The sequence below is a fragment of the Pocillopora damicornis genome, chromosome 8 (genome assembly GCF_964200805.1).
Source record: "Pocillopora damicornis chromosome 8, jaPocDami1.2, whole genome shotgun sequence".
Classification (NCBI taxonomy): domain Eukaryota; kingdom Metazoa; phylum Cnidaria; class Anthozoa; order Scleractinia; family Pocilloporidae; genus Pocillopora; species Pocillopora damicornis.
The window spans coordinates 22,076,660-22,104,263 of NC_142677.1; the positions used below are offsets into that span (position 1 = coordinate 22,076,660).

Sequence of the window (27,604 nt, forward strand, 5' to 3'; positions counted from 1 at the left end):
CTCTTCTGTATCTCCTCTATGTAAGCCGCATGTTCGTTGACATAGTACCCAGCTTTTTGTGAATCAACACAAAAACCAAGATGGCGGCTTCAGTGACGGTTTTTCAACGTAGCTGTCTGAGCATTTTGCCCTAAAGTTTAGGGCGATTATTGGCTTTCTGAGCCCCAAATTAGAAACTATAAGCCTTTTTAGTCGTGATAGTTATTTGAGGGGTTTTTGAAGGTCTTCATGTTGAGAAATGTCGGTTATTCTTGAGACAACAATAGGAGATATTATAATCGATCTTTTTACGTCCGAAAGACCTCGAGGTTAGTTGAAATTTATTCTGCAAGGCGGCATGAATGTGTAAAAAGTGCTGTTTCTTGATTGTTACTTAAATACTCTACTGGAAATGACCGTTTTATGTTCTGCAGATTGAAGTTGTTCGTAATGTAAAAAGGAAGTTGTTGATTAGCAAGGTTTATTTAATCGAAGATTCTCTAAATTGATTACAAAGTTTGTAGGAAGTCATAGCACAATTGAGCTAGCGTTGGTTCTTAAGCGTATCTTAAAGACACTCATACCTAAAACTCGATTATGACACGGGCATTGTTACCTTCTTTCTTCAGCATGTCTCAACTTTTTGAAGTTGTGCAAGATAAAGTATTACAACTACTGCTTGTTTCATTCTATCCAGGTAAGGGGATAATTCATCTCTAACACGCACGATAGACAAAGAAAAAGTCAAACTGTCTGTGTATGTTTGAGTGGCTCATTTAACTTTTTTTTTTCTTACATGTAGCAAAACTTTCTTGCTCAGACTGGAGACCCTACAGGTCGTGGCAATGGAGGGGAATCTGTGTTCAGGTACATGCAAACTTTTTAAATTTGCAAGAATGAGGGACATAGGTTTTTTTTTGCATAAAACTCTTAGGTTTATAGTGTATATTTGAAGGCCATGGAAAATTTTCATCTTCTAATTTTACAAGGAAATGTTCTGCTGCTTGAGAACATAGAGGGGGGGTGCAGCTTGTGTCAATGGTTGCATGATGCTGATGCCCATTACTGACATTGAAGTCGATGAAACAAACAATAATGTATTGCCCTTCACTGTGAATGTTCCAGTTCTGTAAATTAAAAAAAAATCATGATGATATTACATTTGAAGACAATCTCAAGAATATTGAGTCAAATCCAATTGTCTCTATTAGGTCAATGAATGTGGGAAACCATATGGCAACTGCTGTTTCAAAATAGGGTAAATAAACTCTCACAATTGTGCTACTTTTTTTCCTAATAATTGCTTATCTCATGTTCTCTAGGTCCTTGTATGGAGATCAAGCCAAATTCTTTGAAGCAGAAACTAAACCTCGCCTCAAACATAAATCAAGAGGGACTGTCTCTATGGCAAACAATGGAGACAACTTACATGGTTCTCAAGTAAGTTGAAGTGCTCTAGGGGCATCTGATTGGCCATCATGAGTGGTGTTAGATAGGGGAGTTTCACAGTTGAATGTGAAAAGTGACACACAATGGACAATAAAGGCCAAGCGAACTGTTCCTGCTGTCACATATTTTCACATGCTGTTGCATGCAGCAACAAGGAGTATATTTGCACCACTTTGAAGGGATATTTGATAGTCTATTTATTATAGGTGATCATCTGAAATTTGATCAGGTTATCTTCAGTTGATAGTTTGCTGGTAATGAGAAATAATTTTCTTTCCTACTAATATAATTTTAATTGCACACCCAGGACCAGAAAAAGTGTCCTCTGGGACAAGATGTCTTAAAAGAGAGATACCACTATATCATCCAACTTGCATGCTCAGATCTGAACTTATTTATTTTCCAACAGTTTTTCATCACCCTTGGAGATGATTTGGACTATCTAGATGGTGTTCATACTGTATTTGCTGAAGTTGTTGAAGGATTTGAAGTCTTGGACAAACTGAATGAAGCAATTTGTGATGATGAACACAGGCCATACCAAGACATCAGGCATGTATTCAATCATGTCAGTTTTATATTGGTTTTATTTTTTTTCTCCATCAAAAAATATCATCTGTACTACTCATAGTCCAAAGAAGTCATGCGTAGTTGCAACCAGAGAGATATTTTCTAAATTTAAGTACCAGTAATGCTTTTATCATCTGATGATGATTGTTAAATTTTGACAATAATTTATATAAAGTGATGCACAAATTGGCAAATACATTCCTTTCAAATAAGAATTCAAAATGAACTTGATAAATGAATGAACAATGAATTTGATCAGGGTCTTTTTAATTAAGGAATTTTTATGGGATCTTCTGTGTCTTTTTCCTCTCAGGGACTGCTTTCAACTCACTCAGTTGCTGGTTTAAATATTTTCTTTATGATCTCTGTTCTGCACTTTTATTCTGAAAAAAAAAGCCTGTGAGTTGTATACTTAACAAAATAATGCATTCTCTTTTCATGTTGGATATGACATCATAGACAGCCAAATTGAGGCCCATCGCTCAGTTGGCTGTAATCATCTCATATCCAACAAGTGTGAGTGGAATAATTGTTTTATTAAAAATGCCCAAAATATGGATAAATCTACTCAACTGTATTTTGTGAGAACAAACAGGATGTTACAATGTACAAAAACACTAAATTTCAGTTTAACTTGTCTTCATGCACCCACTTGGTATAATGGCTCATAACCCATGTTGGCTAAGCCAATAAAAACTCTTGAATTGTATTATCCAGTGATTCAGTTTTTAATAACACAGAATAAACCACACAGTTATCATTGATGATCCATATGATGATCCAGCTGGCTTAGTTGTACCAGATCGATCACCAGAACCAACCAAAGAACAGCTTGACGTAAGTGAAAACTTTGACTTTTTTTTGGCTCATTTACTTGTTTATGTAGTCTGTGCAAGCTAAATAATATCTTATCTTAAAACTATCATTATATCATATTTAAAGAATCTACAACTACACTTAATTTAGATGGTGAAATTGGAGAATGACATTATTTTGAGTAAGAACATGATTTTCAGTAGAACAAAAATGGTTTGGAACAGATTGCTTTGCATTGATACCTGTGTAGACTGAAAGTTGTTTATTTTCAGAGTGGCCGTATTGGAGCTGATGAAGAAATTGATGACACCAAAGGTAAAACCATGGAGGAAATTGATGAGATGATAGAGGAACGAGAGCTTAAAGCTGGGACACAAATTCTTGAAATGGTAATTTTACCAGTAAAGAGCCTTTTACGTTTTATGAACTGCTCACAGGAATCAGTCCTCAAGTGATGATTTCAATGAAAGCCAATTACTGATAATCAACTGTTGCCCATAGGACCTCTTATCACAGTCTGTTCTGGCAGCTGGCAGGCTCTTGTGTTTGGGTGTTGCCTTGTGACCCTTTTCTGGTGTAGCCTCCTAACACACCATCGGCATGTGGAAAAAGTTATTAATATCCTTGCCTTTGGTCTTTGAACTTTATTGTTTTGGTTGTGGTTGTTCATGATTCATTAAACCATCAGTGAAAATTGCATGATCACTGCTTTGGTAAAAAGGACAACCAAAATTGATGTAGCTATCAGGTGTGCTCACAGGAAAAAATAACTGTGATCATGTATTAATGCTACAACAAACTATCACTTATCAGTCTGATCTATTTTCTAAAGGGCAAGTCTCATTGTGCATGCTTAAATATCATTTAGTTACTGTTTAACTGATCTGTTTGTTGTGCACATCTGAGAGAACTACAAGGCATACTGTGTTTAAATTTAATTTAGGCTTGCATTCTTTGTCACAAATATTTGTCTCACTTTCAAACTGTATGCTATTGGATTATTTATATTACAAGCTTGTAATTTAACCCTTTATCGCAAAGAATGACTAGCATCTAATTTCTCCTTACAATATCACCCCTGAATCAAACATTAAGGTCATGAGAATAAAGGAAATGACCACCAACTCTTGATTGTTAAACAAATTCTCCTTGTCAGCACCTTAGGATATGTATGGAGAGCAGGTTGGAGAATATACATACTGATGTTAGGGTGTAATGGGTTAAGCTAAATTTCCTTTGATATTTACAAACCTCTGGCTTACCTCTATGGCTCTGGCTTACCTCAGATTAAGCCTGTTACCATGTTCTATAAAATTATGGTTATTGTAGTTTAAATTTTTTGTCAGGTTGGTGATCTTCCAGATGCAGACATGGCACCCCCAGAAAATGTTTTGTTTGTTTGCAAATTAAATCCTGTTACTCAGGATCAAGACCTGGAGATCATTTTCTCAAGATTTGGTCCAATTAAAAGGTATGGTTTGCTGTGGAGTTCCTTGAGTAGACTGCTATGATTTAACCCTTTCACTCCAAAGATCTCATGATTGAGTGGTTCTCCATACTGTCTGCCATATAATTATTATGATGTTAGTCTGGAGATCTTGGTATTGGATCAACTAATAATCCTTTAATTGATATTTTTCTTTATTCTCATCACTTGTCTGCTAGATTTTGTATTGATCTTATAAGGAGAAATTCTGTTTTGGTCAGTAATAGAAGTTTAGGAATTAATCAGACTGTTCTAAATCAGCTGGAGCTATGTTTGCCAGGAGTGGTAGTGTTCTTTTGCAAGTATACTGGAGTCTTTACTTTGTTTGTTTTATTTCAGTTGTGAAGTCATACGTGATCAGAAGACTGGAGAATCTTTACAATATGCATTCATTGAGTTTGAGAATGTAAGTGCTTGTTACCTTTGGATGATTCTTCCATGGTGATCAAGAATTTGATGAGTTACAGTGCATTGGCTTACTTAAGGTTATTGTTTAGAAATTTTGACCCTTACATCTGCCAAGACATGATCAATAATTCTTCAATCTTATTACAAACTTCTCATACTTTGAAGAATTTTGATTACTTTTTTTATCAGCTGAGGCATCCCTAAGGTGGAAAATTTGTCTGCTCTTAATTCCTGCTTTCTGAATAATTTTATGAAACTGCAAAAAGATGTCATTTGCCAATCACTTCTAGGTATTAAATTATGGTAAGCAGTGATAATGATGTACGAGATTAATGAACAACCTGAGAACATTTTTATTTTCTTTAGGTAGAAGACTGTGAACGAGCTTACTTTAAAATGGATAATGTGCTTATTGATGATCGGCGAATCCATGTTGATTTTTCACAATCAGTGGCTAAAGTCCAGATGCAAAAGCAAGGTAATTTTTTCATTAAATCATCCACCTTTTAGTGAAATGGCAATACTAGAGTGTGAAAATGCAACTATGCAATCCTGAGTGTATTTTACTGTTCAACTCTTTAACTTCCAAGAATGACCAAAAATTAATTTCTCCTCACATTTAATCTATGCATTTTTAAGCATAAAGGAAAAAAGAAGAAAGCTAAAGCAATATCAACCAAAGGTTATATTTGTATGATTTGGCATAAAATTCTTCGAGCTAAAATTATAAGAAATGTGTGATAAACAATATCAAGCAAGTGAAACATCATTTGTCTACAGCTTTGCCTTTCTTTCTTTCCTCTTCAACACAGGTGCTAAACCAGTCTTCCCAGACAAAAGTGAAAAGGACAAACCTAAATTTGCCATCAAGGGACAAAAGCAGTCTTCAAAGTATCCTTATCAGCTCTGCTTACAAATTAGGTTTAAATTTGTTTTTAAATATACTGTATTTCCTTGAAAAAGTGCCTGGGGGGGGAGAGAGTGCACTTTCTCCTCCCTCTAAAAGGGGGGAGAGAGTGCGCTTATTGGGAGGAGGGTGCTTATTATTCTCCTGCTCTGATTCTGCTGTAGTTGAAGCCTAAAAAGTTATGTGAAAAAAGTGGCAACAGAAACAGGTTTCGTTTTTATCCCTACTATTTATAAGAGAGTGGGGTAGAAGGAAAGGCGGGGGGTTAATTTGGGGGGTTGGGGGTGCCTGTTTGAAATTATGGCCAAAAGGGTGGGTGCTTTTTCTGGGAAGTTTATTTTTCCTTGACTCCTTGATTGAAGCTATGATTTAGTATTTGATGACGACCACAGTGATAGAAAATCTGGGAGTAAACAGAAAGGACAAAAAGAAAGAAGCAACAAGGATAAAGATTTTTCCAAGTCCAGAATCGAAAAAGAAAGAACATCAAGGCACAGTGATAATGACAACGAAGATAACAAACAAGAGAGAAAACATGGCGGAAAGGAAAGGGACAGAAGGCCAGAAAGGAAACAAAGTTACAGCAGTGATGATGGTCCAAGGGACAGAAGGAAGAGAGATAAACAGGAAAGAAGAAGGAGCCCCAGCAACAGTGATGATAACATGGAGAGAATTAAAAAGAAAAAGAAACATGGAGATGAATTCTCAAGAAGTCATAAGGTGAGAGAAGTGTAACAATTTTTAAGAGATCAAAAGGATGCCATAATGTTAACAACAAGCTGCTGCAGTCTTGAAACCTCTTTTTTTGTCACCCTCTCTCCTTGTAATCCCAGCCAGAACATGAGGGGGTAAATACTCTCCCACCTTTGACCCCTGCTGCAAGTTTTTACCCACATTTCAACTCATTTTAGTAAGTCAATCAAGAAGGTTGTACATGTAATTAAAATAGCAGAAATGATGGAGAGAGGTTATTTGTAATCATCATATTGATGCAAAGCGCAGATGTGTCCTTATTTTATCAGCATTCTGAGGAGAAACATGCGGCACAACTTGAAGAAAAGTCAAGAGATCACAAAAACAGAAGAGACAGGTATCTATTGTTACTTTTTTACAATCTACTTGATTAAATTATTTAAGTTTTTTTCCCTTTTTACTAGTAATCAGCTGTGACTTTGTTTTAGTGATTTTTGCTGGCCATCAATCCATGGCAGCAACACTTTTATTACAAAAGATGGTAGCCCTAGCTACAGATGTAAACTTTCCTTGGTTGATTAATTTTTTGATAGGGATCATTCTCCAAGACACAAAGACAGGAATTCAAAGCACTATCAAGAAAAACATAAACATTCTGAAGGCCACAAGAGCAGACATTCTTCACATGAGTATAAACATCATTCAAGCCACAGATATTAAACCAGTGGTATTATTCTCAACCAGTGGTAGTTGAGTTAAGGACTCAATGTCAAACCTGTGAGGGAGGAAAAATCTACAAGTGATCTGACTCAGAGCAGTGTCAATGAGAATGGAGCTCTACCATCACCATTAAACATGAGCCTGTTTTAGGAGTTCACAAAGTAGAGGGAAAGATGAACCCCCCTCTTTGTTTCCCAGTAGCTCAATTTTGTCCCTCAACTATGCAATTGCTCTTCACTAATGTTTTGGACAAAAAAAATGAATGAGTTAGAATAAGCATTTAAGTAAAAAAGAAAGATCACCAAGATTAACAGAATTACACAAAAGTGCAACTCACAAAGAGGGTTTTTATTCCTTTAGTAGGTAACATACACTGTTCATCATAAATTCTCAATTTGATGTCTGATACTTAGTCACATTTAGAACTGCACTATAAATATAAAAGACTGTGTTAAATGAGAGGATGATATGTACTGGCAAGACAATATCTAGTTTACATGGATTAAAAAAACTTTCCTTACAAACTTGCATGAACAATTACAAACTCTCAAATATTGCATTTTACCCCAAAACACTTCTCTGTTCCAATAAATAACAATTCAAATCAGACAACCATTTACACCTCCTTGTGCAAGAAGATCAGGGCAGTTTAAAATTCCACTTTACAGCTTTGTCTTGGAAAAGGCGAGTAATACCTGGAGGGGGGACTCAGAAAAGCATTTATACTTTGTTTTCCCTAGCAACTAAAAGTACTCTGAGTTAATTGTTCACTTATTTATAAATTTTAGGAAAATGTGCTGTTAACTAAAAAGTTTCTATAATACAATGCCTCAGACATGAATTACTAGAAACTCAAATTACAGTACCAGAAAAAAAACTCTTGCTCTGCTAGTATTTTAATTTTCTTCCCCATTTTCCTGTGGAATATGTATGGATGTTTTAGGAATCTCAAGCTGTTTTGTTTGCTCATAAATTTCTTCTGCTTGCTTCAGAAGCTCATGTGTTCGATTCTGTAATTAAAAATTACAACAATTTAACAATAAGAGGCTGATAACAGCAAAAAAAACTCAGCACACTTGTTTGCTGTTTGTAAACAGTCAACTGGTTATGTAATGAATAAGGTTACAATTTTGTTGTCAATTCACTCTGCTAAGCAAAATACTCTGACTTATCAGTACAAATTGGCCTGGGGAGGCTGATGCATCAAGGATGAGCTTTGACAAATGGCTCCAAACTTATTAACTTGCAACGAACTAGTCAAAGTGATTCATTCTCCCTTTAAAGTGAACTTCCACACACCATACTGGTAGCTCTGCTGCACAGACCTTTCCAGAAAACTCAACAAAACTCCACACAGTCACATCATACAAAGCTTGAGATCAGCAAGGCTTGTACATAGACCAACCATTGCACCAAGGTATGTCCAGAAATGTATGCAGTAACAAAATTGGTGAAAATTTAACAAACTTGTCAAATACACTGACCTGATTTCACTTTGACAAATTTTACTAAAATTCGTTAAAATTGTCAATCCTGTCCTTCTGTTTTCACTTTGACAAATTTGACTTAAATTCACCAAAATTGTCAAATCCATAAACATTCACTCGGTTTGACGGAAGTTCATCAAATTTGTCATTTCATTACTGCATGCATTTCTAGACATAAGAGGAGATATATGTGATAACACCATATAACTTGAAATCTTTTTGAGTAGGTTTTAGGTCACTAATGGACAAAACTCCAAAAACAACCCAAAAAACCACTTGCCTGAGGTGCATGACAAGGCAAATTAAAAAGGCCCAGAAGAATGTGTGGAAAAAAATTCTCTACTTATGTTGTTTCACTAAAGCATTGGAAAATAACAGTCTGCATGAACTACAAGTTGAGAACTTGTCATAGGGAAGGACATTGTCACTTTCAGCTCCCCTCATTTGCCCAACCTGCAATTTAGTAATGAAAGTAGATGGGTAAAACTATATAACAACCTTACCTGAATAAGAGTCTTGTGTTCCATGATCATATGACTTGCCTTCAGTATAAAATCTGAATATTCTTCTTTCTCCTTCTGTCGCTCAACAACACTTTGCTCCACTCTGGGTGATAAACAGTTAATAGAGATCAAACATTTTTTTGTCAAAGCATGCTTGACACTACTAGCAGTAAATTTTACAAGTTAGACATCATTGTCATCATCATCTGTGAATATCGATCTGGTAAAGGTCTATCAACCTCAATGCAGTATCTGTTTCATGTTCATTTGTTTGATGGTACAGATGCTATTTTGCTATGTTGTAACCTGAGTTTTATTTCCTTCAGGGTGCTTTCTTTGTCTTCCACTGCCTCCTCAGATTCTAACACCTTCTCTCTCATCTGTTGGACACTTTCCTCCAAACCCTGTGAAGCTCCAGTGGTTTTCTGGTACTCTTTTGCCATGATCTATGCAAATTAGGCAAAACCATCATAAATGACCAAAAAATGAATAACAATCAAAGTCTGAAAGGGGTAGCATCCTTGACAAGTAGATGCTGATGGTGTTAGTTTGAACATGGTCTTAAGGCATGTTGCTAAGGAAAATTTATTATAATTTGCCTTGAAATTTTTGGGGGGGGGGGGGGGGCAATGCCTGTCCAGCTATGCTCTCTACTATGCTTCTCAAGGCTCTCTACTTGTGCTCAGTAATTGGATCTTCTCTTAAAATAAACATGATGGTTAATTTCAATTTTAGCACCTACTGTTAGACCAAACATTTATATTCTGTTACCAAAAGAGAAGCTCTCTTTCTAAATTTTTGCTTCTTACAACATTTCATTCTATAGTACTACCCAACAACTTTCAAGTGTAATGCAGTTTTCTCAAATTCAGGATGTTATTCTTGTTCAAATCAGTTAACTTCACAGTTGCTGCAATACCTCCTTTTTCCAATCTAACTCCTTGTCCAGTACTTGCAGTTTGCTCTCCAGAGCTGTCACCTCTTCTTGTTTGTCTGCCACCATCTCACTTATCTTAAATAACACAGCATCTAATTAGGGTTGTGAACACTTGGGCCTAGTTGTTTAAAGGCCGATTAGCACTAACCCAAGGTTAAATTTTAATCTGGGTTTCTTTATTCCTTTGTCCAAAAACCTTTAGGGATGACTTTCTCCATTCTTTTCACAACATCCAATCAAAAAATTGTAGACAAAAAGAATTATACATTTTATATTCATTAATGCTTTTAGATCTGAAATCAGATCTCACACTTGCCCTGGTTCATCTTAACCTAGCTTTGAGCAACCTGGCCTTGGACAAAAGTAATGACTGATTGTTTTCAGTGTCTCCAGTGTTGACGAAAACTCCGCATTTTTAGGGTGCACCAAGTACATTTATAATTCAAGAGCACATTATGGTTAAATGTACTAAAAGTGCAGCAAGGAAAAATTGCAGAATACAAGCCTGTTTGGTTTGAAGGACTATTGTTTATTCAGAGTTAATTTCAAATGAGGTGTCGAGCTATCAATTGATAAACACTCTAAATGGTTAGACCAATGATTTTTAAACACATTCATTTATGGTAAGGTAAGGTAAACTCTATGTTACCATGGTGGCCCATCAGCTGTAAGGCTGGTACCCAGAGGGGCCCTGGATACCTTAAAATCCATCATCTTGACCATAATGAAGAGACAGACTGTAAAACTTTTTTAGTCCCCCCCCCCCCCCATCACTTAACTCAAGTTCACACCTTCAATTTAGTTTTCCTATGTAACCAGTCATAAATTTCTACCTGATCAAATGCTTCCTCTTCAGTGATGACCTGAGACTGAGTGGTACGACTCTTCTCACTGATTTGTTGTTTGAGATGAAGAAGGGCAGGCTGTTGAATAATACGACATGTAATGAAATTGTTGTTTCACATTTAGAACTCAGCTGAATGTTTTCCATCATGTAAATGAGACATGGAGGTGGTACCAATGACACACTTATGTATGTAATACATTTTTATTTTTTGGGGGGCGGAGCAAAACAGTGTCTCAGCATGAGAGACAGCAGTCACAAAAAATGGAGCTCTTTATTTCCATTTTCCCAACAGCCAACTCTTGTGCTGTTACACTAATGCACTCCCCAGACAAAAAAGTTCCCTAACTCAGTAGTTACCCCCTGTTGATGAATCCGAGATAACTTCTGGCAAAATGTGCCATTTCAGGAAATTCAGCAAATAGGTCACAGTCACACTGTATTATGTCATTAGACATACCTTTATGGTTCCCTTAAAGTCCATGTGAGCTCTCTGATCAGGTCTTTGTGAGTGTGGATTGAAGTGCATCTCAAAGTCAATACCATTTGCATTTTCTGCTGAGGGTGGAATCAATTTCAAGTTCCTTGCCATTTCATTATATTCTCGCACATGCTTCTCAGTCTAAAATGGATGCCAAAAGTTGGTGAAAAAAGATTCAGGCTTTCTGTTTTATCTTTTACACTAGTGACAAAACAAACTCCTCATGGTAAGACAGTATTACAGTCAGCGACAGATTCCAAATTGAATGCCCTGTTGCTAGCTAACCTCTTCATGTTTTTTTGCAAATTGCATCTCTTTTTCCCAGATCTGCTGGTTAAAATAATCTCTTTCCCTTTCTTGTTGTTCAATGGCCTTCTGTAGTTCTTTTTTCTCATGCTTCATTCTTTCAACATCTGCAGAACTCAGCTCCTGGTTGTTCAGAGTTTGCTGCGATACAAACAAGTAATGATTAGAAAATGAATGAAAAGATATGCATACTTTGTTTAAAATTAAGGTTTGAATTAATAAGTTTAATTCTTTACACCACATTTTCAATAGCCATGTATTTTCCATACCCTTCTCTGTATAATTCCTTGGTACTGACAAGGAGAGTTTATTTAACAATCAAAGCTTCTCAAATTACATGTAATAATAATTTCCTTTATGCTCATGATTTTATGAATGGAGAAATTATTATGGAGAAATTAGATGCTGGTCACTCTCAGAATCTAAAGGGTTAATTAGCAAGGAAGGGAGAAGGCTAAACTCTGTGGCACACAGAAAAAGGTATTATTGGAGCACAGCACATGTATGTAATGGGATTTCTCCTATGGTGATAAAAGAACCTCCTTCTCTCTGGAAAATTTGGTCTTTAGTGCATCATCCACATCTAAGAAGACTCAACAATACCCAAGCATTAGGTCAGAAAATGCTTCATGGTTTTTAAAGACCCGCATAAAATCTCAGGTGTATAGGGCCTGTAAGACACTTGAAACTTTGCCCTTTCACACTGCAGTATGATACTGTCTCTATTGAGCTTACAAGGAAGTGGTTAGTGTGTTTTCTCTTAGGTGGGTGTTAAGAAACAATGTTTGCACTTCACAAGCTCAGAGTTACATTCAAGAAACACCACACATCGACAACAACAAAGCCTTGTAACCTTTATTTACCTGAAGCCGTGCATTTTCTTGGGTGATGGCATCTTGTTCCACTTCTGCAGATAAAACAAAAAATAATATTCATTTGTAACCTAATAGAAAGTTAAAAGGATTCAAATACTATAACTACAAGGAAATAAATACTTGTACCTGATTGGTCAATTTAGCAGGCTGTATTTCACAGTACAGACTGCTACATTCAAAGGTTTGTTTGAAATTAAATCTTCTCCTTATTGAACTCAGAGATATGAAAAAATTTCCTTCTACCCTCTTACAAACTGAATTTGAGGTCTGTACTTTGAGTTACGGTACCTTATGTTTCCTGTGTGGACATGCATGCTTTGAGTTGGGTCATAAATTCAAGTGAAAGTTAACCCTGTCTGTAACCTTGAGTATGAACCTCAAACTCAGTTATTAAGAGGTACTATATATTACTTAGTCCTCTTAGTTCCTCGACAAGCTGCTCATTCTTTTCCTCCAACTGTTTTGTACTCTTCTCCAAGTCTCCTAGGTAGTTCTGAAACTTTTCCCTGTGGGATAAGCAGAGGAAATTGTTGACAGTCAGTAATGATTACAGATGACCAGGAGGTTGTAATACATTTAACCTATTTACAACACATGATCCAGAGAACAAGTATTAATGAAGGTACATGTTAAATTTATACTTAATTCAGTGCAAATCTTACTTGTCAGAAGTTAATGTTATCTTTCTTTCAGCTAACGTTTGGAGACGTGACTACAAAGCAAGAAAACAAACAACTATTAGTACATTCAATACATGTTTCCTTTCACTGATATTTTAAAATTCAAAAAGTCAATAGCAAAGCTCAGAGGACATTTGAAAGGAAAGGAAAAAACAATCTTGTTCACTTTCCCTTGTTTTGTACAAAGAAATGTCTCTTTTAAAAACTGATTTTTTATTCCTCGTTGACTTCAATCTGCTTCCCAGCTCAAGAAATTCTCTCATCTGAAAAACTCTTGCTGTGATTTAACTCAACAATTCTGTTAATTCAGTACAGATTTCTCATTTTGGAAAAGATAAATATCCATATCAACTAATAACATGAGATGACACAATTTTTCTGGTAAGTGCTCACAGAATCATTTTTCAGGGCATTCAATTCTTCCTCCAGCATTAGGTTATCTCTCATCAGGTCTTCATTTCCTGAAAGCAAATGAATGTAAAAGGTTTATCTTACTCTTCTAAAATGTGAAAACTTATTTTTCATGCTGATGATTATTCGTAATCTCATCCCTGTTTACCAAACAGTGAACCAAGTTAAATAAAATAATATATTCACTGACCACTGCTACAAGTTTACATGTTTTAAAATAACAAATGAGATCAATACTTCTCACAGCTGGCTACAGTTAGTCTGAAGGTTGTTGTCAATACAAGCTGCAGTGTGGTTGCTAACTTGCTGAATTATTGGTGTTTAGTAGATTTTCATGAACCTTTGTACTAAATTTTTGAATCTAAGAAAATCTGTTTACCTTCAAGCAGAACAGCATTTCTTGATCCTGAAAACAAAGTAAATGTGACCAAAAGTTAAGTTAAGTCAACTCTATAATTCTCAAGACTGGTGATTGAGAAACTTCAAATTAGGAACATTTCTGTATTGTGAAAATTTTCACACCCAAACATTACACTTACGTATGCTATCAATAAACTCATTGTCAAATTCTCCCAGTTCATCAAGTTCTGTCCCCATCATGAAAGCAGCATAACTTTTCTCCAAATACCTAAAAAAGTACTGAAATTATGGGGTAATTTAGTGTTATCAACTGACTTAAAAATGTAAATTGTCCATCGTAAAGAGTTTAAAGGCTGACTTTTCAAGAGTTAGCCTTTTGTCTGACTTATAGAAAAATCTTTGCTCGTGAGAAAATCAAAAGTAGAAGAAAGTCCCTGATAAAAGGGAAAAAGAAAAAAAAGGCCTGAAGAAGAAAGAAAGAGCACCATTCTCCCAAGAAAAGAAAAAAAATCCTAGCAGCCATGAGGTCATTAAGTATTCAGTCACTAATGATATCAGTGACAGCAGCCTTTTCAGGACTACTTGCACTCAGATGATCTGACTATATCATACACTTTTACTCCTGGGTTCAAACCATGCACCACAGTTCTTTTCAGGATGACTCTCAGACTACATATGTCACCCAGTCTAACTAACGGTGGCTTTATTCATGACTTACCTTGTCTTCAGGTTGTGGCCCATCTTGGTATTCTTCACCAGCCCTGTAATTGTCCTCAGGGAACAGAACATGGCCTTCAATATCCTGACCAACACTCATGGCATGCTGTTATATTTAATTACAAGTACAAAAAAAAATCAAATCATTTGTCTCTCTGTATGTAAAGCCACAAGCTGTTATTGGTCATAACATTGTGACAGCTGTAATTTTCCGGCAATCATTAACTATAGCAAAATGCATCAAATTCAGTATAATTTAACAATAATTAACCTTGATAAGCTCAATAAGCCAGCATAGTGCACCGAGTACCATGGGCCAAGCATGAGGACTTCCAACAGAGTGCAGGTTACTCTTTGAAATTGTAAATGGATAACTGAGGAACAAAAAAAAAATTATGGAGGTAAATTTGGAATATATATAAATAATTGATACAATCATTTTCACTGATTGTGTAATAAGAACCCTGACTAGGAAACAAAGAAAATTCTTCCTTAATCTTAGCTTTCCCAACATACCCTAACATCTTGAAAATCCTTGGGATCTCCTCTGCTGGTTTGGATTCCAGTGAAGTGTTTTTTTGAGTGTCTGCCTTTATGTACTTGTAAAGAAACTGTGCAAAATAGACCTCACATTTAGAGTAAAAAAATTAAGGACTCCTATAATCTCTCTAGGTTACATTCAAATTTCTCTTGTTGAAAACAACAAAATAATGTAAACACAGATAGCATAACATACTCTTGGGAGTGTCAATTTGTACTTTTTTTCTAATTAACAGAGAATTGTTGATACATGCAGTTGAGGAATAGGTTTGTGAGGACTTATAAAAAATACTAAGTTTCTGACAATTACCATAAGGAAGAACAGGCCAAAAATACATGAAATCACTGTGGTAGGTGCAAGCTTTAAGTGTCTAGCTTTTTTGTAAACTACAGTGTTTACATTACCTGGAAAATGTTGCAGAACTCTTTTGTAGAAGGAGCACTCAGAATTCTCATGGAAATTTGATGTGGATAATGAAACTCTGTCAGGAACTAAGTTAATAATGGTAGCATTATTCATTAACTCTGCAAGACTAGTGAAAATATAACTACTGACATAAAACTTAATGTAGTTACAATCGATTACAGGCTCACAAATGTTGTAAATAACAATGGGTGAATTTAACAGAAAAAAATATCCTTTTGTGTTGACAGTCTTGCAAGGGTCTTTAGGGGGATGAACACATTAGTTGAACAGGTTTAGAGATTATTTTTTTAAGTCATGATAATTTCTGAGAAAGCATCTGAATTTATATCATTTTGCAAGAGATGAGCTGAGATCACGGCAAATCGCAAACGTGTGGACTGGCTCAGGTTTTTGATGTGAAGAGTGATTCCAGGAAAATTAATTAGCCATCCGGTTCAACCCTATATACTTTGCAAATTAAAAATATAATACTGCACATACCTCCATAAGATATCTAATCATTTTTTGCTGGTATCCTGGGATGAAAATGCAAAAAGTAGGTTTCAAGCTTTGAACCTAGTTTAAATATTTGGCTGTTCTGATAAAAAGTATAGGTCGTTCTTTCAAAATATAAAACCATAAACAGCAATTGATGCAGTTTTACTGTGATCATGAAGACCTAGAAAAAGTTTATGGACTCTGAAAAATGTAAGTCTTAGAGTGAACCGAAGAGAAATAACGAAAAAGGGCCTGATAGAGGATAGAGAAAAAAATGAAATTAGAGAAGGCTTCATGCACCTCTGTCGGAGAGGGGCCGCGGATCTTTCATCTGAACACAGTTTTCTCTCCCATATTGGCTAGATGGTCTCCTGAAAGATTAAAGATCTATTAGAACTACAAAATAAGCATAAAAAGATCAAGCTTCAGTTGATTTAAGCTTTCAGTAGAAGTGTTGACATTATTTAGATTCAACTGCATTAGAAGGAAAAAAATACAGAAAGTTATACCAAATTAAGACATTATTTCCGCGCAAAACATGTAATAGGCAGTTGATACAAAAGCACCGAATCATAATAACGTTAAAAGACGGGGCGAAACCTTTTGGGTTTACGACGTTTTCCTACCTTCCAGTCGCTGATGATCTTGCACCAGCGAGCGAAGGTCTCCCCGAAGTCGAAGGTCTACCGAGTGATGTCCTATTTCCTATTAAAGCTCTCGATCCAAGAGAAGTTTTCTTCTCCCGAGCGACCGGTCTGCTCTGATTTCCTATGTTAAGAGGGCCTAGGGTTGTTCGCCTCATTGCAGGAATAAAATCCAAGACAGATCAAATGTGATGAGTACTACTAAACAATCCCACAACCAAACGTTTTACTTTGAAAACCGCGCTCAAACATTAGGTTCCAGCCTCCTCGCTGGCCTAAACTTAGATATGTCATGTACGCCTCATGAACATTACCAAGATTTTGATGGTGAGAAGATACGTAAATGGATAGTAAATGGATACGTGCTCCCCAACAAGCTGAGTCCTAGCCTTTGAAGAAGCTTTAATTCCATTTAAATTAGAGACCATTGATTCCCTAATTCCACAAGAAGATCATTTGTATTATAAGCTAAAATTTATTTGGCTGATCAAATGATGCTTTTAACAACAGCATGAATTATTTACAATAGTCTCTAACCAGCACTGGTCTAGAAAAATAAATACTTTATACTTAAAATAAGATTTTAAGGTGTCTTAAAAAGTGTGAAAAATGTATTTACAACTGTTAGGTAAACTACATAAATTATCTGATGAAAAAACTTGGCTGTTATGTATAATGCGTACCACAACATTCAATTTAAATCAGATTTTGGCAAAAAAAATTGCTTTGCACAATGACCTGTTTCATCAAAGGGGAAAGTGAAACACATAGTTGATTATCAGCATAAAGTAAACCTTTAGACCCCTAACAGTAACTACCATCTAACTTTCTCCCTACAGTTTCACCTCTGGATCAAGCATTAGGGTGACATGAGAAAAAGGAAATGATTGCATAGTAAAAAAAAATATATATATATATATATATACATATACATAAGTTAAAGAATTAAAGAGGATGCATCGATTCTCTGTGACTCTGAGTTTTCTGCCCGAAACTCAGGAAACTCAGAGTCACAAAGAATCGATGCATCCTCTTTAATTCTTTAACTTATCTATACTTAGCTCTGCTACCACAGCATTAAGCACTTTATGCCAAGGTAGACTCTACTCCCACATTCATGTATGTATATATATATATATATATATATATATATATATAAAATTATATATATATATATATATATTGTGATTGTTAAACAAATTCTCATTGTCAGTACTAAAGGAAGTGCATGGAGAACAGTATTGAGAATATACAAACTGATGTTAAGGTGTAAAGGGTTAAATGGCCAATCTGCTGTTATCTTGAGCAAGTTAATGATCAACTTGGTGCATCATTCAAGTTTTGTGAAATAATGAGTATACAAATAATAATGTAATAATAAGTTAAGAGAAATAATACAACAAGTGGTATAAATTAGGAGAAACTGGGAAGAACAGATTATTGTTAAAGTCCTTTCCTGGACTCATGTTTCTATAGTATAAATATTTTTCCCCTTGTTTTTGTTTGTTTGATGGAATATCAAAAGAGATTCCATACTATATATATATACCTTGGTATGAGGAACTTGACTAAAAAACACCACAACCCTTCCTGATAAATAAAAACTCTAATGCTTTCAACATTTTTTTTTCATGGTCTAGAGGATCTTTTTGCATAAAGCCTTTTCAAAACTCCCTCCTTGTTCCTTACAATATTTACTATGGCCCTGAATAATTGCACGAAATATATTCTCAACTTTTTTTAAAAATTGAAAATTTTGTACTAAATATCATAGAAAGACATTGGGGTGACCTGGGGTTGCTAGACATTAGATTTATTTTATTAAATAGTTATGTAATCAACTCTTTCCAATTTGGAAAACGAACTAATATTTATCCTCTACTTGAAGACCAGCCGAGACAGAGCAATGGAAATCAAGCCCTAGCCAGAACAGGTGTCCTGAGAGAGGTGTTCATGCAAAGGAGTATTAAGTTGTAGAGACCCACTGAAAGGGTTTGGTTTATGAAGGTGAGGTGCCTGTTACAAAAGGGGTGTCATTGTAACTCAAGCTTCCAGATAGGTATGCTCGTAGAAGATAAAGGAGTCTTCTAGAATAATCTAATTCCAGTGTGGGTGTGGTCCCATAGCTAGCCATTGCTGGGTTACTGTCTCATAAACATGCTCACAAATAAAAATACTGCAGGTACCTAGCTACCACAACATAGCTGCCTTAATCTTTTTATAGTCATTATCAACAGCTGTCATGGTTTCCATTGCTGTAGCCACAGCTTCTCCTATTCTGGTGCAGTTAGCATCAATATTGCAGACTGCTGCCTTAGCCCTCCTCTGTGTCATCCCTCGAGCTGTAGCACGCTCAAATGCTGTAGCTTTTAGTTCATTTATTTTATCTTCATTTTCACGAAGGCTGTTTAAAGCACCAGGACACTGAACTAAAACTTTTTTTGAAGCAGCACCAACCTGCCAGAAAGCAAAGAAAAATATATTAAGGTCAATGATTATGAGGAAGAAGAAGAAATGGCATTTTCTGAATGAAAGTCACACCACTATCCCTTATTACTATCTAATGGTAACATGCAGCTGTACAAAATAAAAATGAACTGAGTATCATGTCAGACCATTTGTAAAATTGTTGAAAAGTTCAAAATGACTTAGTTTCCTCTAAACATTGTTACTCCCTCCATATTAAGCCCCCTTCCTTAACTAACCCTTTACACACTAACATCAATCTGCATATTCTCCATACTGTTCTTGATATATTTCCAAAGGTCCTAACAAGAAGAATCTGTTTAACAATCAAGAGCTTCTTTGGTTGTGATCATTTCCTTTATTCTCATGACCTTAATGTTGGATTCAGGGGTGATATTGTAAGGAGAAAATAGATGCCTTAAAGGGCCCTCTGTTGAGAAATCAGTAAAGTTATTTTAATTGCATTTAAATAAATTTTGCTGATAATAAAATACTGAACAAAAGTTCTTACCTCTGAGTGGAATGAGTTCAAAACTCTCTGTACTGGGCCACTGACACGCTCTTTCACTTCTTCTTTCACTAACAACTTTATGTACCCTCCATCTTCATGTGCCTGGAGAGGAAAAGTAAAAAGTACTTCAAGGATGACTGATACATGGACATTGATAATGTTGGAAATTGTCAGCAATATATTCACTGGAAGAAAAATTGGGTGGCAAGGTCAGAGGTGAACTGAACAAAAATTGTATCTTCAATATATCAGATGACTATTGCATCACAATGCAGCCAAGCCATGCCATATATGAATTTTTAATATTGGAAAATCTTGATTCAAACTCCTTGAAAGTGACACCTTCCAAAAACATACCAAAGACACAGTGCATAGAATGCTTATCACTTTTTTTAATAAGTGTTTATCGACCCTTGACAAGGAAAATTGACATTGCATTTCACAAAGCTTAGAATCCTTTCAATCAAAGAACTTTATTATAACAGACAATGTTAGGGAGGAAGAAAAAGGAACTCCATGGTAAAAGTGACACACTATTTATGCATGCTTTTGCATATCAGAAATGTCTTAATGAGGACTCTTCACCACAATTGTTGTCTTATGCCAAATGCTTCAGGCTATTAATCTCAATCTCTAGTTGTAATAAAGAAGAATTTGGAAGTAGATATCACAAACTATCCAAGCTAACCTCCAATGCATCTTCATCATCATCTGTCCTTATCAACTGCTTCAGTCCATCTATACACTCTTCAAGACTTGCCTTTGCACTGCTAGTAACACCTGCCCTACTACAAGCTCTCTTAAAATTGTTCATGGCATCAAGTAGTCCTGTACTCGTGTTCTGAACAGTCTCAATTGGGTTATTACACTCAGCAAAGAACACATCAAACTGTATGAAACAAATAAAATAAGATATTAGCAAAGTGACCAATGAGAACTTTAAACCATTGACTGAAAGAGGAGAGCGACTCATTTACCTCAGGCACTTTGGTAACAATAAGTGGAATAAACTCCTTTTTCTCTGAAATTTCCAAAGGACTTATTGTTACATAGTTTTTCTCTTCAAGTTCCAGATCATTCTTGCTGAGTTTCCCACCCTTTGAAGCAAGTTTCTTTTTCTTCATTTTCTGTTGCAACAGATGTCGTATTAGCGACTGGATTGCAGCATGTACACTGTTATCACTCTCTTTGGCTGACACTGTAACACTGAAGAACAAACACTACAATTAAGAATATTAACCCTTAAATCAGAGCTAACAGACAAAGAATGACAACAAATTATACATCACCTTATTATCAAGTCTTATTTAATATTACATGAACAGGGTTCAAAATAATTTTTCAGCTTTTAGTGTGAATTTGCAGGCTTTTGTCAAGGCCCGTTTTTTTCCCGGCTGTCAATAATAAATGACTTGATCAGCAGGGATTTGCTAAAGCAAAGGCATAGAAAAAACCAGGAAAGATTTATTACTCGACGTTTCGGGGTCATCGTGACTCCATTATCAAGAGACTAGTTTAAAAACATGCAAATAAGGAAAGGTACAAGAATAGCATAAATTAGAATGAACGGCTTAAACAAACACCTTTGCACGGATGGAATCTGTTTGCACGTTCAGTGCTGGCTTACGCATGCGAATATACAACATTTCATTAACAAGGCAATCAAATTTGCCGTTACATTTCGCGATGACGTTGAATTGCTCGATCAAGCGTTCAGGTATTTCACTATTGTGCTGGAGGTGGTAGTGTTTGTAGATAGAAGATGATTTCCTTTTGTGCCCTTCTACGCGATCGTGTAAGTGACCACGAGTATAGCCCACATACCCTGCATCACACAGGTTACATTTAAATTCATAAACGATACATTGTTGGTTAACAATAGGGGGCTTAATTTCGCGTTGCTTAAGCTGTTGATCGAGCTTAGGGCTAACGAACACTGGTTGGACAGTCACGCTTAACTTCGAGCTTAGACTGTTCAGTTGTTGTTTAACATGATTAGCTGACGATTGGTCCTTGAAGGGTAACACTAATCTCACAATCTCCGATGGTACGTCTGGTGATGGACAGGGCTCTGCAGATGAAATCCTTCTCTCAACGAACCGCTTGATTGTAGTTTCAACCAGTGGCTTTGGGTATTTCAAGTTATGAAAAACCCTTCTAAGGCGGTCACATTCCTCGGAGAAGAAAGACCAGTTAGAAGATAATCAATAAGCGCGATCCACCATGGTGTTAACTAGGCTGCGCTTGTACTTAATGTCAACATGACTCTGGAAATGCAGAAGGAGACCGGTGTTGGTTCTTTTGATGTAGACCTTGCTCTCAATCTTTGGTGCACGGTTAAGCAGTTCAGTTCCTAGAAAGGGAAGGGATCCTTCCCGTTCGACTTCCATGGTAAACCGGAGGGAGGGATGGGTAGAGTTAAGGGTGTCTAGAAACTGGCCAGCGGTCACCCTATCAGGCATTACGGTCAGGGTGTCATCGACGTACCTCCGGTAATAGCGCGGAAGTTGACCGTGTTGTTCGAGGTTTTCCTCAATCGAGCACATGAAGACGTTAGCCAGCAACGGTCCAAGGGGAGAACCCATAGCGACTCCATCTGTCTGCTCATATAAAGCACCGTCAAACTGGAAAAGCTGGTTTTTCGTAGCTGCTCGGAGGAGGTCGATTAGGTCCGCTTTAGAGATGTTCAAGCTGTGCGTCTCTGCTACTAACACCTACAATTACTCGCTAGCGAAATGGCTTGACGACAAATTGAAACCCCTGTCGTGCAACCAATATACAGTGACAGACACATTCCGCTTTGCTGATGAAGTACGAGGCTTCGAGATCAAGAACGGCGAAATTTTAGTTTCCTATGACGTCACCTCATTGTTTACAAATGTACCCTTGGAGGAAACAATACAGATCTTAGCTGAAAAAGCCTTTGCCCAGGATTGGTTCAACGAGACGCACAGCTTGAACATCTCTAAAGCGGACCTAATCGACCTCCTCCGAGCAGCTACGAAAAACCAGCTTTTCCAGTTTGACGGTGCTTTATATGAGCAGACAGATGGAGTCGCTATGGGTTCTCCCCTTGGACCGTTGCTGGCTAACGTCTTCATGTGCTCGATTGAGGAAAACCTCGAACAACACGGTCAACTTCCGCGCTATTACCGGAGGTACGTCGATGACACCCTGACCGTAATGCCTGATAGGGTGACCGCTGGCCAGTTTCTAGACACCCTTAACTCTACCCATCCCTCCCTCCGGTTTACCATGGAAGTCGAACGGGAAGGATCCCTTCCCTTTCTAGGAACTGAACTGCTTAACCGTGCACCAAAGATTGAGAGCAAGGTCTACATCAAAAGAACCAACACCGGTCTCCTTCTGCATTTCCAGAGTCATGTTGACATTAAGTACAAGCGCAGCCTAGTTAACACCATGGTGGATCGCGCTTATTGATTATCTTCTAACTGGTCTTTCTTCTCCGAGGAATGTGACCGCCTTAGAAGGGTTTTTCATAACTTGAAATACCCAAAGCCACTGGTTGAAACTACAATCAAGCGGTTCGTTGAGAGAAGGATTTCATCTGCAGAGCCCTGTCCATCACCAGACGTACCATCGGAGATTGTGAGATTAGTGTTACCCTTCAAGGACCAATCGTCAGCTAATCATGTTAAACAACAACTGAACAGTCTAAGCTCGAAGTTAAGCGTGACTGTCCAACCAGTGTTCGTTAGCCCTAAGCTCGATCAACAGCTTAAGCAACGCGAAATTAAGCCCCCTATTGTTAACCAACAATGTATCGTTTATGAATTTAAATGTAACCTGTGTGATGCAGGGTATGTGGGCTATACTCGTGGTCACTTACACGATCGCGTAGAAGGGCACAAAAGGAAATCATCTTCTATCTACAAACACTACCACCTCCAGCACAATAGTGAAATACCTGAACGCTTGATCGAGCAATTCAACGTCATCGCGAAATGTAACGGCAAATTTGATTGCCTTGTTAATGAAATGTTGTATATTCGCATGCGTAAGCCAGCACTGAACGTGCAAACGGATTCCATCCGTGCAAAGGTGTTTGTTTAAGCCGTTCATTCTAATTTATGCTATTCTTGTACCTTTCCTTATTTGCATGTTTTTAAACTAGTCTCTTGATAATGGAGTCACGATGACCCCGAAACGTCGAGTAATAAATCTTTCCTGGTTTTTTCAATAATAAATGAGCAAAAATAACTGTGAATATACGAAAGTCATATATTTGAACTGTGGACAAAGATGTGAATATGAAAGTGATCTACTACTATTACTACTGTATTAGTACCATGCGGTAATGGCAGTGTCTGACATCCTCCTCTAAATAATAATAATAACAAAAATAAAAAAACTCCTAACATGGGGTTGAGGACAATTTCATGTTAACAATAAATATAAAGTGAATTAGGAATTGATCAGGATTAAAAAAAAATCCACAAGGACTGGGGGGAAGGCGGGTGTCTCAAGAGCAGTTAAATGCCTAACAGTTACCTTCCAACAAAGCCATGTTGTAATGCCACACCCTCCAGTACTCGCACTGTTTCTAAGTAAGACATCTCATCATCATCATCATTTCTTTCCTCTTCAGTCTTGTGATATTTGAGCTGCAAAATTAAGTTGCAAGTATTTGAAACTTGAGAACATTTTTTAAAAGTTTACGCATTTTCCTTCAAGCAAAATGAGGCTTGGTTAACATCAGCTTCAATTTAAAGTTTTCCTTATTTAAAAACCTTTCAGGAGAGTTTAAAATTTTTTTCCCCTGTGTTTTAGATTATGATCTAAAATAGTGAATACAAGACAACAAAAATGAAAAATCAAACTGGCTTCAAACAATATTACATTTTGAACTACAAATATATTTACTAAGAATGGTGATATCTTTGTGAACCTCCCCAGTATAACAAGAACATGACTACCAGTTCTTTGAAAGTATAAATAAACGTCTGCACAAAACTCAATAATGAATCTAAAGGTAATTTAGTATCATCAAGTGAGTTGACAACATAGAATGGCCACTGTAAAGAGTTTCAAAGCTGACATTTCAAGTGTTAACCCTTTGTTATTCACTTGCAACTTTAATTTTGAAATTCTTTACATTGGCCGATTTACATTATCAATTCAGTTGATAATACTAAATTATCTTTTATATTCTGTTACTGACACAGCACCACAGTTTCTTTAGAGACTCACCCCCTTTATTCAATGAATCTTACTAATAGTTTACCTTATCCATCTTGTTCCCCAAAAGTAGAATTGGTATCAGTTTAGAATCTGCAATGTTTTCCTTTGTATTTCCATTATTGGCTGTAAATATGGCATTATTTACAATGTCTTGTTTCCAGGTTCCAGCCATAGTCACAGAGTCAATGTCATCCATGTCAACAACAACTAAAAGGAAGAGAGAACTCACAAATTTTAATTTAAAATGACTGCATATCATATGTAACTGAGCAGTACAAATAAGGAAATTTACCATCATGATGATTGACCCATTTAATCTGCTGAGAAATTCAAATGTACTGTGAAATATTCTGATTCTTTTAAGTAAATAATCAAAATCCTCTATCGCATAGTAACCTCTGACAAAGGAACAAGGGAACAATAGCAATTACCCTAATTATATTATACCACAACCCTCCCCGCAAGACAACTTCATGGAGATTTTTACATGGAGTTGTGAATTGTAACAGCTTTTCCCTTATTGGTCTCTCTTGTAACAGCTAGCCAGGTTAAATATTGGACACAATTTGAGCTGTCACATCTCAGGCATGCAAGCCAAAGTGTTTATTTAAGGAAAAGTTGACAGGTTATCCTACCTGCTGAGGTGAAACAACTTGCCCTCTTAAATCCCCTTAACCCTCAAGACAAGTTCATCGTTTTCATGTTAACATTGTACATGAAAAAATTATGCACTTATGATTGGCTGAAAATAGCTTGCGCATGCTTTTAAAATTTCGTCTGTCTTGACTTTCTGTGATGCTTTTTTTCGTGTAAAGTATTAACAAGTAATAACATGATTTAATTCTCCTGCAACTTGGTGTAATAAGCAATTGTAAATTTTTTAAGACTACAAATTGCAATTTTATTGTCTTTGAAAAAATATATTCGTGCTTATTAACACCAAATTTCACTGGAAATCTTGCTATTACCTATAAAAATGGTTGGTTGAATTTTCAAACTCATGGGAGGGTTGTGTTGGTTACCCAAGACCATATAACTAGGCCCTGAGTTGTACTTCTTACCAATAGCAGCATCCACATCCTTGTAATAGCTTCTTCGCAAGTCCATTTCCTCTCGCCCAGGAAGGTCCCATAATGCCACAGACACAATGGTCTCAAATGGGACGTTGACATGCTTGACAATATTTCCAATACTCACAGAGACACTAGGCTGATAACTGTAGTCAAACTGGTTTTTTGTGTAGCGTAAAAATATACTGGATTTTCCAACTTCAGGGTCACCTTAAATCAATCACAAAAAAAATTTACTTTTATTTTACTTTACTTTGACAGAGAGGTATGCTACCCACATTGTGTTTACTGCAAAGAAATCAGCTCAAACATGCTAGTTCTGGCTTGAGTTTGACCCAAATTCTACAGTCTCCCAGCTATATATAGTAAAGTCTTTGGTGAAGGAAAGCAATATTCGCAAGACAATTGATTTGACTGTCATGATGAAAAAACTCGATAAACATTTCACGGGTCATACACCAGTACCTTTCGATCCAGAGTCAAGAGGGGAACGCTACTCAATAAGAAACTTTGCATCCGAATTAAGAGAGCCGAGTAAGAGTTATTACCGGTAATAAGCTGCACTATATCGTATCTCAATCCATAATCTCCAAATTTATATAAAATGGTGTAGTCTCGCGCCATTTTGACAGACTGTCATGGATTATTTGCTGTAAAATTTTCATCACTTTAAAGAGCCCTACGATCTAATTTCCTTGTAGTAGGAAAAATAAAACCTTCCCTGGCACTAATTACTTTCCTGTTAGTACTTAGCACTTCCCACTCAATATCGATCATGTTCAGTGTGGTATACCGAGACTCTTCGATGTCCGTTGCTATAAACAGTTTCGGGTTTTTTTTAAAAAAAGCGAAAGTTTCCACAAAGGTCTCCATCTCTTGATAGATAATAAAAGTCGAATGAAAGAAAATTTTAATGTTTGTCAACGGAAATTTCAGACTTCCAAATACGGTTGCGTTTCCAATTGGAAAAATTCCGTGCAAGCCCTGTCTAACATTTAACTCGATAAACAGTGCAAAAAAGCACAAGCTCTTAAAGGAAAGTAACGTTTCCCCATCTGATCATCGAAAAACATTCCTCATTTACGTAATCCTTGCTTTATCAACAAGACAATTCAATATAATGTGAAATTTATTTTGAGTAAATAGCTTCGCATAATTGTATTGCGATAAACATTGGTCGTGAGCTTGTATATTCAGTAAATTTGCTGAAAAAGTTATTGGTTTTAAAACGACCTTATCTATTTGTATCTGGGACCACATCTCTCGCGAAGAGAAGCATAAAGTTTGCAAGCCTTCGCTTTAAAACTATCGAACAACACTTAGGGAGCTACATGTATCAACCACTCATCAAAAGATCGAATTGAATGTGCAAAACTTACCGACAAGAACAACCTTGAACGTGGGTATTTCGTTCTGAATGACTTCACCTGTGATGAAAGAATAGCTACGATCATTTCCCTGGTTTAAATGAGGAAATTATGAACCCAGGAAACTCACCTCTACTACAACTACCAGCTGAACCCATGTTGTTCTCTGCACTACATATCGCGAATTTCGCGAACTCACGCGCGTACTCACTATCTCCTGTTACTATAGAAACGCACTCACATCGTGTTGTTTTCACGTCATCTGCTATTT

The 27,604-nt window shown here is 36.5% G+C and overlaps 3 protein-coding genes and 2 pseudogenes across 5 annotated transcripts; 2 read left to right on the top strand and 3 right to left on the bottom strand.

The window, feature by feature from the left end:
* Positions 1–56: 56 nt before the first annotated feature.
* Positions 57–7,552, top strand: LOC113678900 (peptidyl-prolyl cis-trans isomerase-like 4). Its single transcript, XM_089214828.1, has 14 exons — positions 57–308; positions 609–676; positions 782–846; positions 1,302–1,419; positions 1,838–1,980; positions 2,739–2,835; positions 3,087–3,203; positions 4,161–4,285; positions 4,640–4,706; positions 5,075–5,186; positions 5,521–5,599; positions 5,978–6,335; positions 6,638–6,705; positions 6,902–7,552. The coding sequence occupies exons 1-14, from the start codon at positions 239–241 to the stop codon at positions 7,026–7,028; spliced, it is 1,614 nt and encodes a 537-aa protein (XP_089070954.1). The 5' UTR covers positions 57–238; the 3' UTR covers positions 7,029–7,552.
* On the bottom strand, positions 7,336–16,970 carry LOC113678901 (kinetochore protein NDC80 homolog). The gene is made up of 20 exons (XM_027195818.2): positions 16,700–16,970; positions 16,374–16,444; positions 16,077–16,111; positions 15,575–15,661; positions 15,146–15,240; positions 14,901–15,003; positions 14,631–14,735; positions 14,092–14,191; positions 13,932–13,958; positions 13,535–13,602; positions 13,124–13,173; positions 12,873–12,967; positions 12,450–12,493; positions 11,566–11,727; positions 11,260–11,421; positions 10,789–10,878; positions 9,938–10,030; positions 9,325–9,464; positions 9,019–9,121; positions 7,336–8,038 (listed from the first exon to the last, which is right to left on the bottom strand). Exons 1-20 carry the CDS (start codon positions 16,873–16,875, stop codon positions 7,925–7,927), a joined length of 1,920 nt encoding a protein of 639 aa, XP_027051619.2. The 5' UTR covers positions 16,876–16,970; the 3' UTR covers positions 7,336–7,924.
* Positions 16,971–18,069: 1,099 nt separating this feature from the next.
* On the bottom strand, positions 18,070–27,553 carry LOC113678918 (uncharacterized). The gene is made up of 9 exons (XM_027195835.2): positions 27,464–27,553; positions 27,346–27,393; positions 25,958–26,176; positions 24,940–25,103; positions 24,207–24,319; positions 20,672–20,900; positions 20,383–20,583; positions 19,695–19,796; positions 18,070–19,174 (listed from the first exon to the last, which is right to left on the bottom strand). The coding sequence occupies exons 1-9, from the start codon at positions 27,489–27,491 to the stop codon at positions 18,908–18,910; spliced, it is 1,371 nt and encodes a 456-aa protein (XP_027051636.2). The 5' UTR covers positions 27,492–27,553; the 3' UTR covers positions 18,070–18,907.
* Positions 21,114–22,390, bottom strand: LOC149041819 (uncharacterized; annotated as a pseudogene). Its single transcript, XR_016189250.1, has one exon. The product of XR_016189250.1 is annotated as an uncharacterized LOC149041819 (transcript).
* LOC149041820 (uncharacterized) lies at positions 22,616–23,892 on the top strand (annotated as a pseudogene). Its single transcript, XR_016189249.1, has one exon. The product of XR_016189249.1 is annotated as an uncharacterized LOC149041820 (transcript).
* Positions 27,554–27,604: the final 51 nt, after the last annotated feature.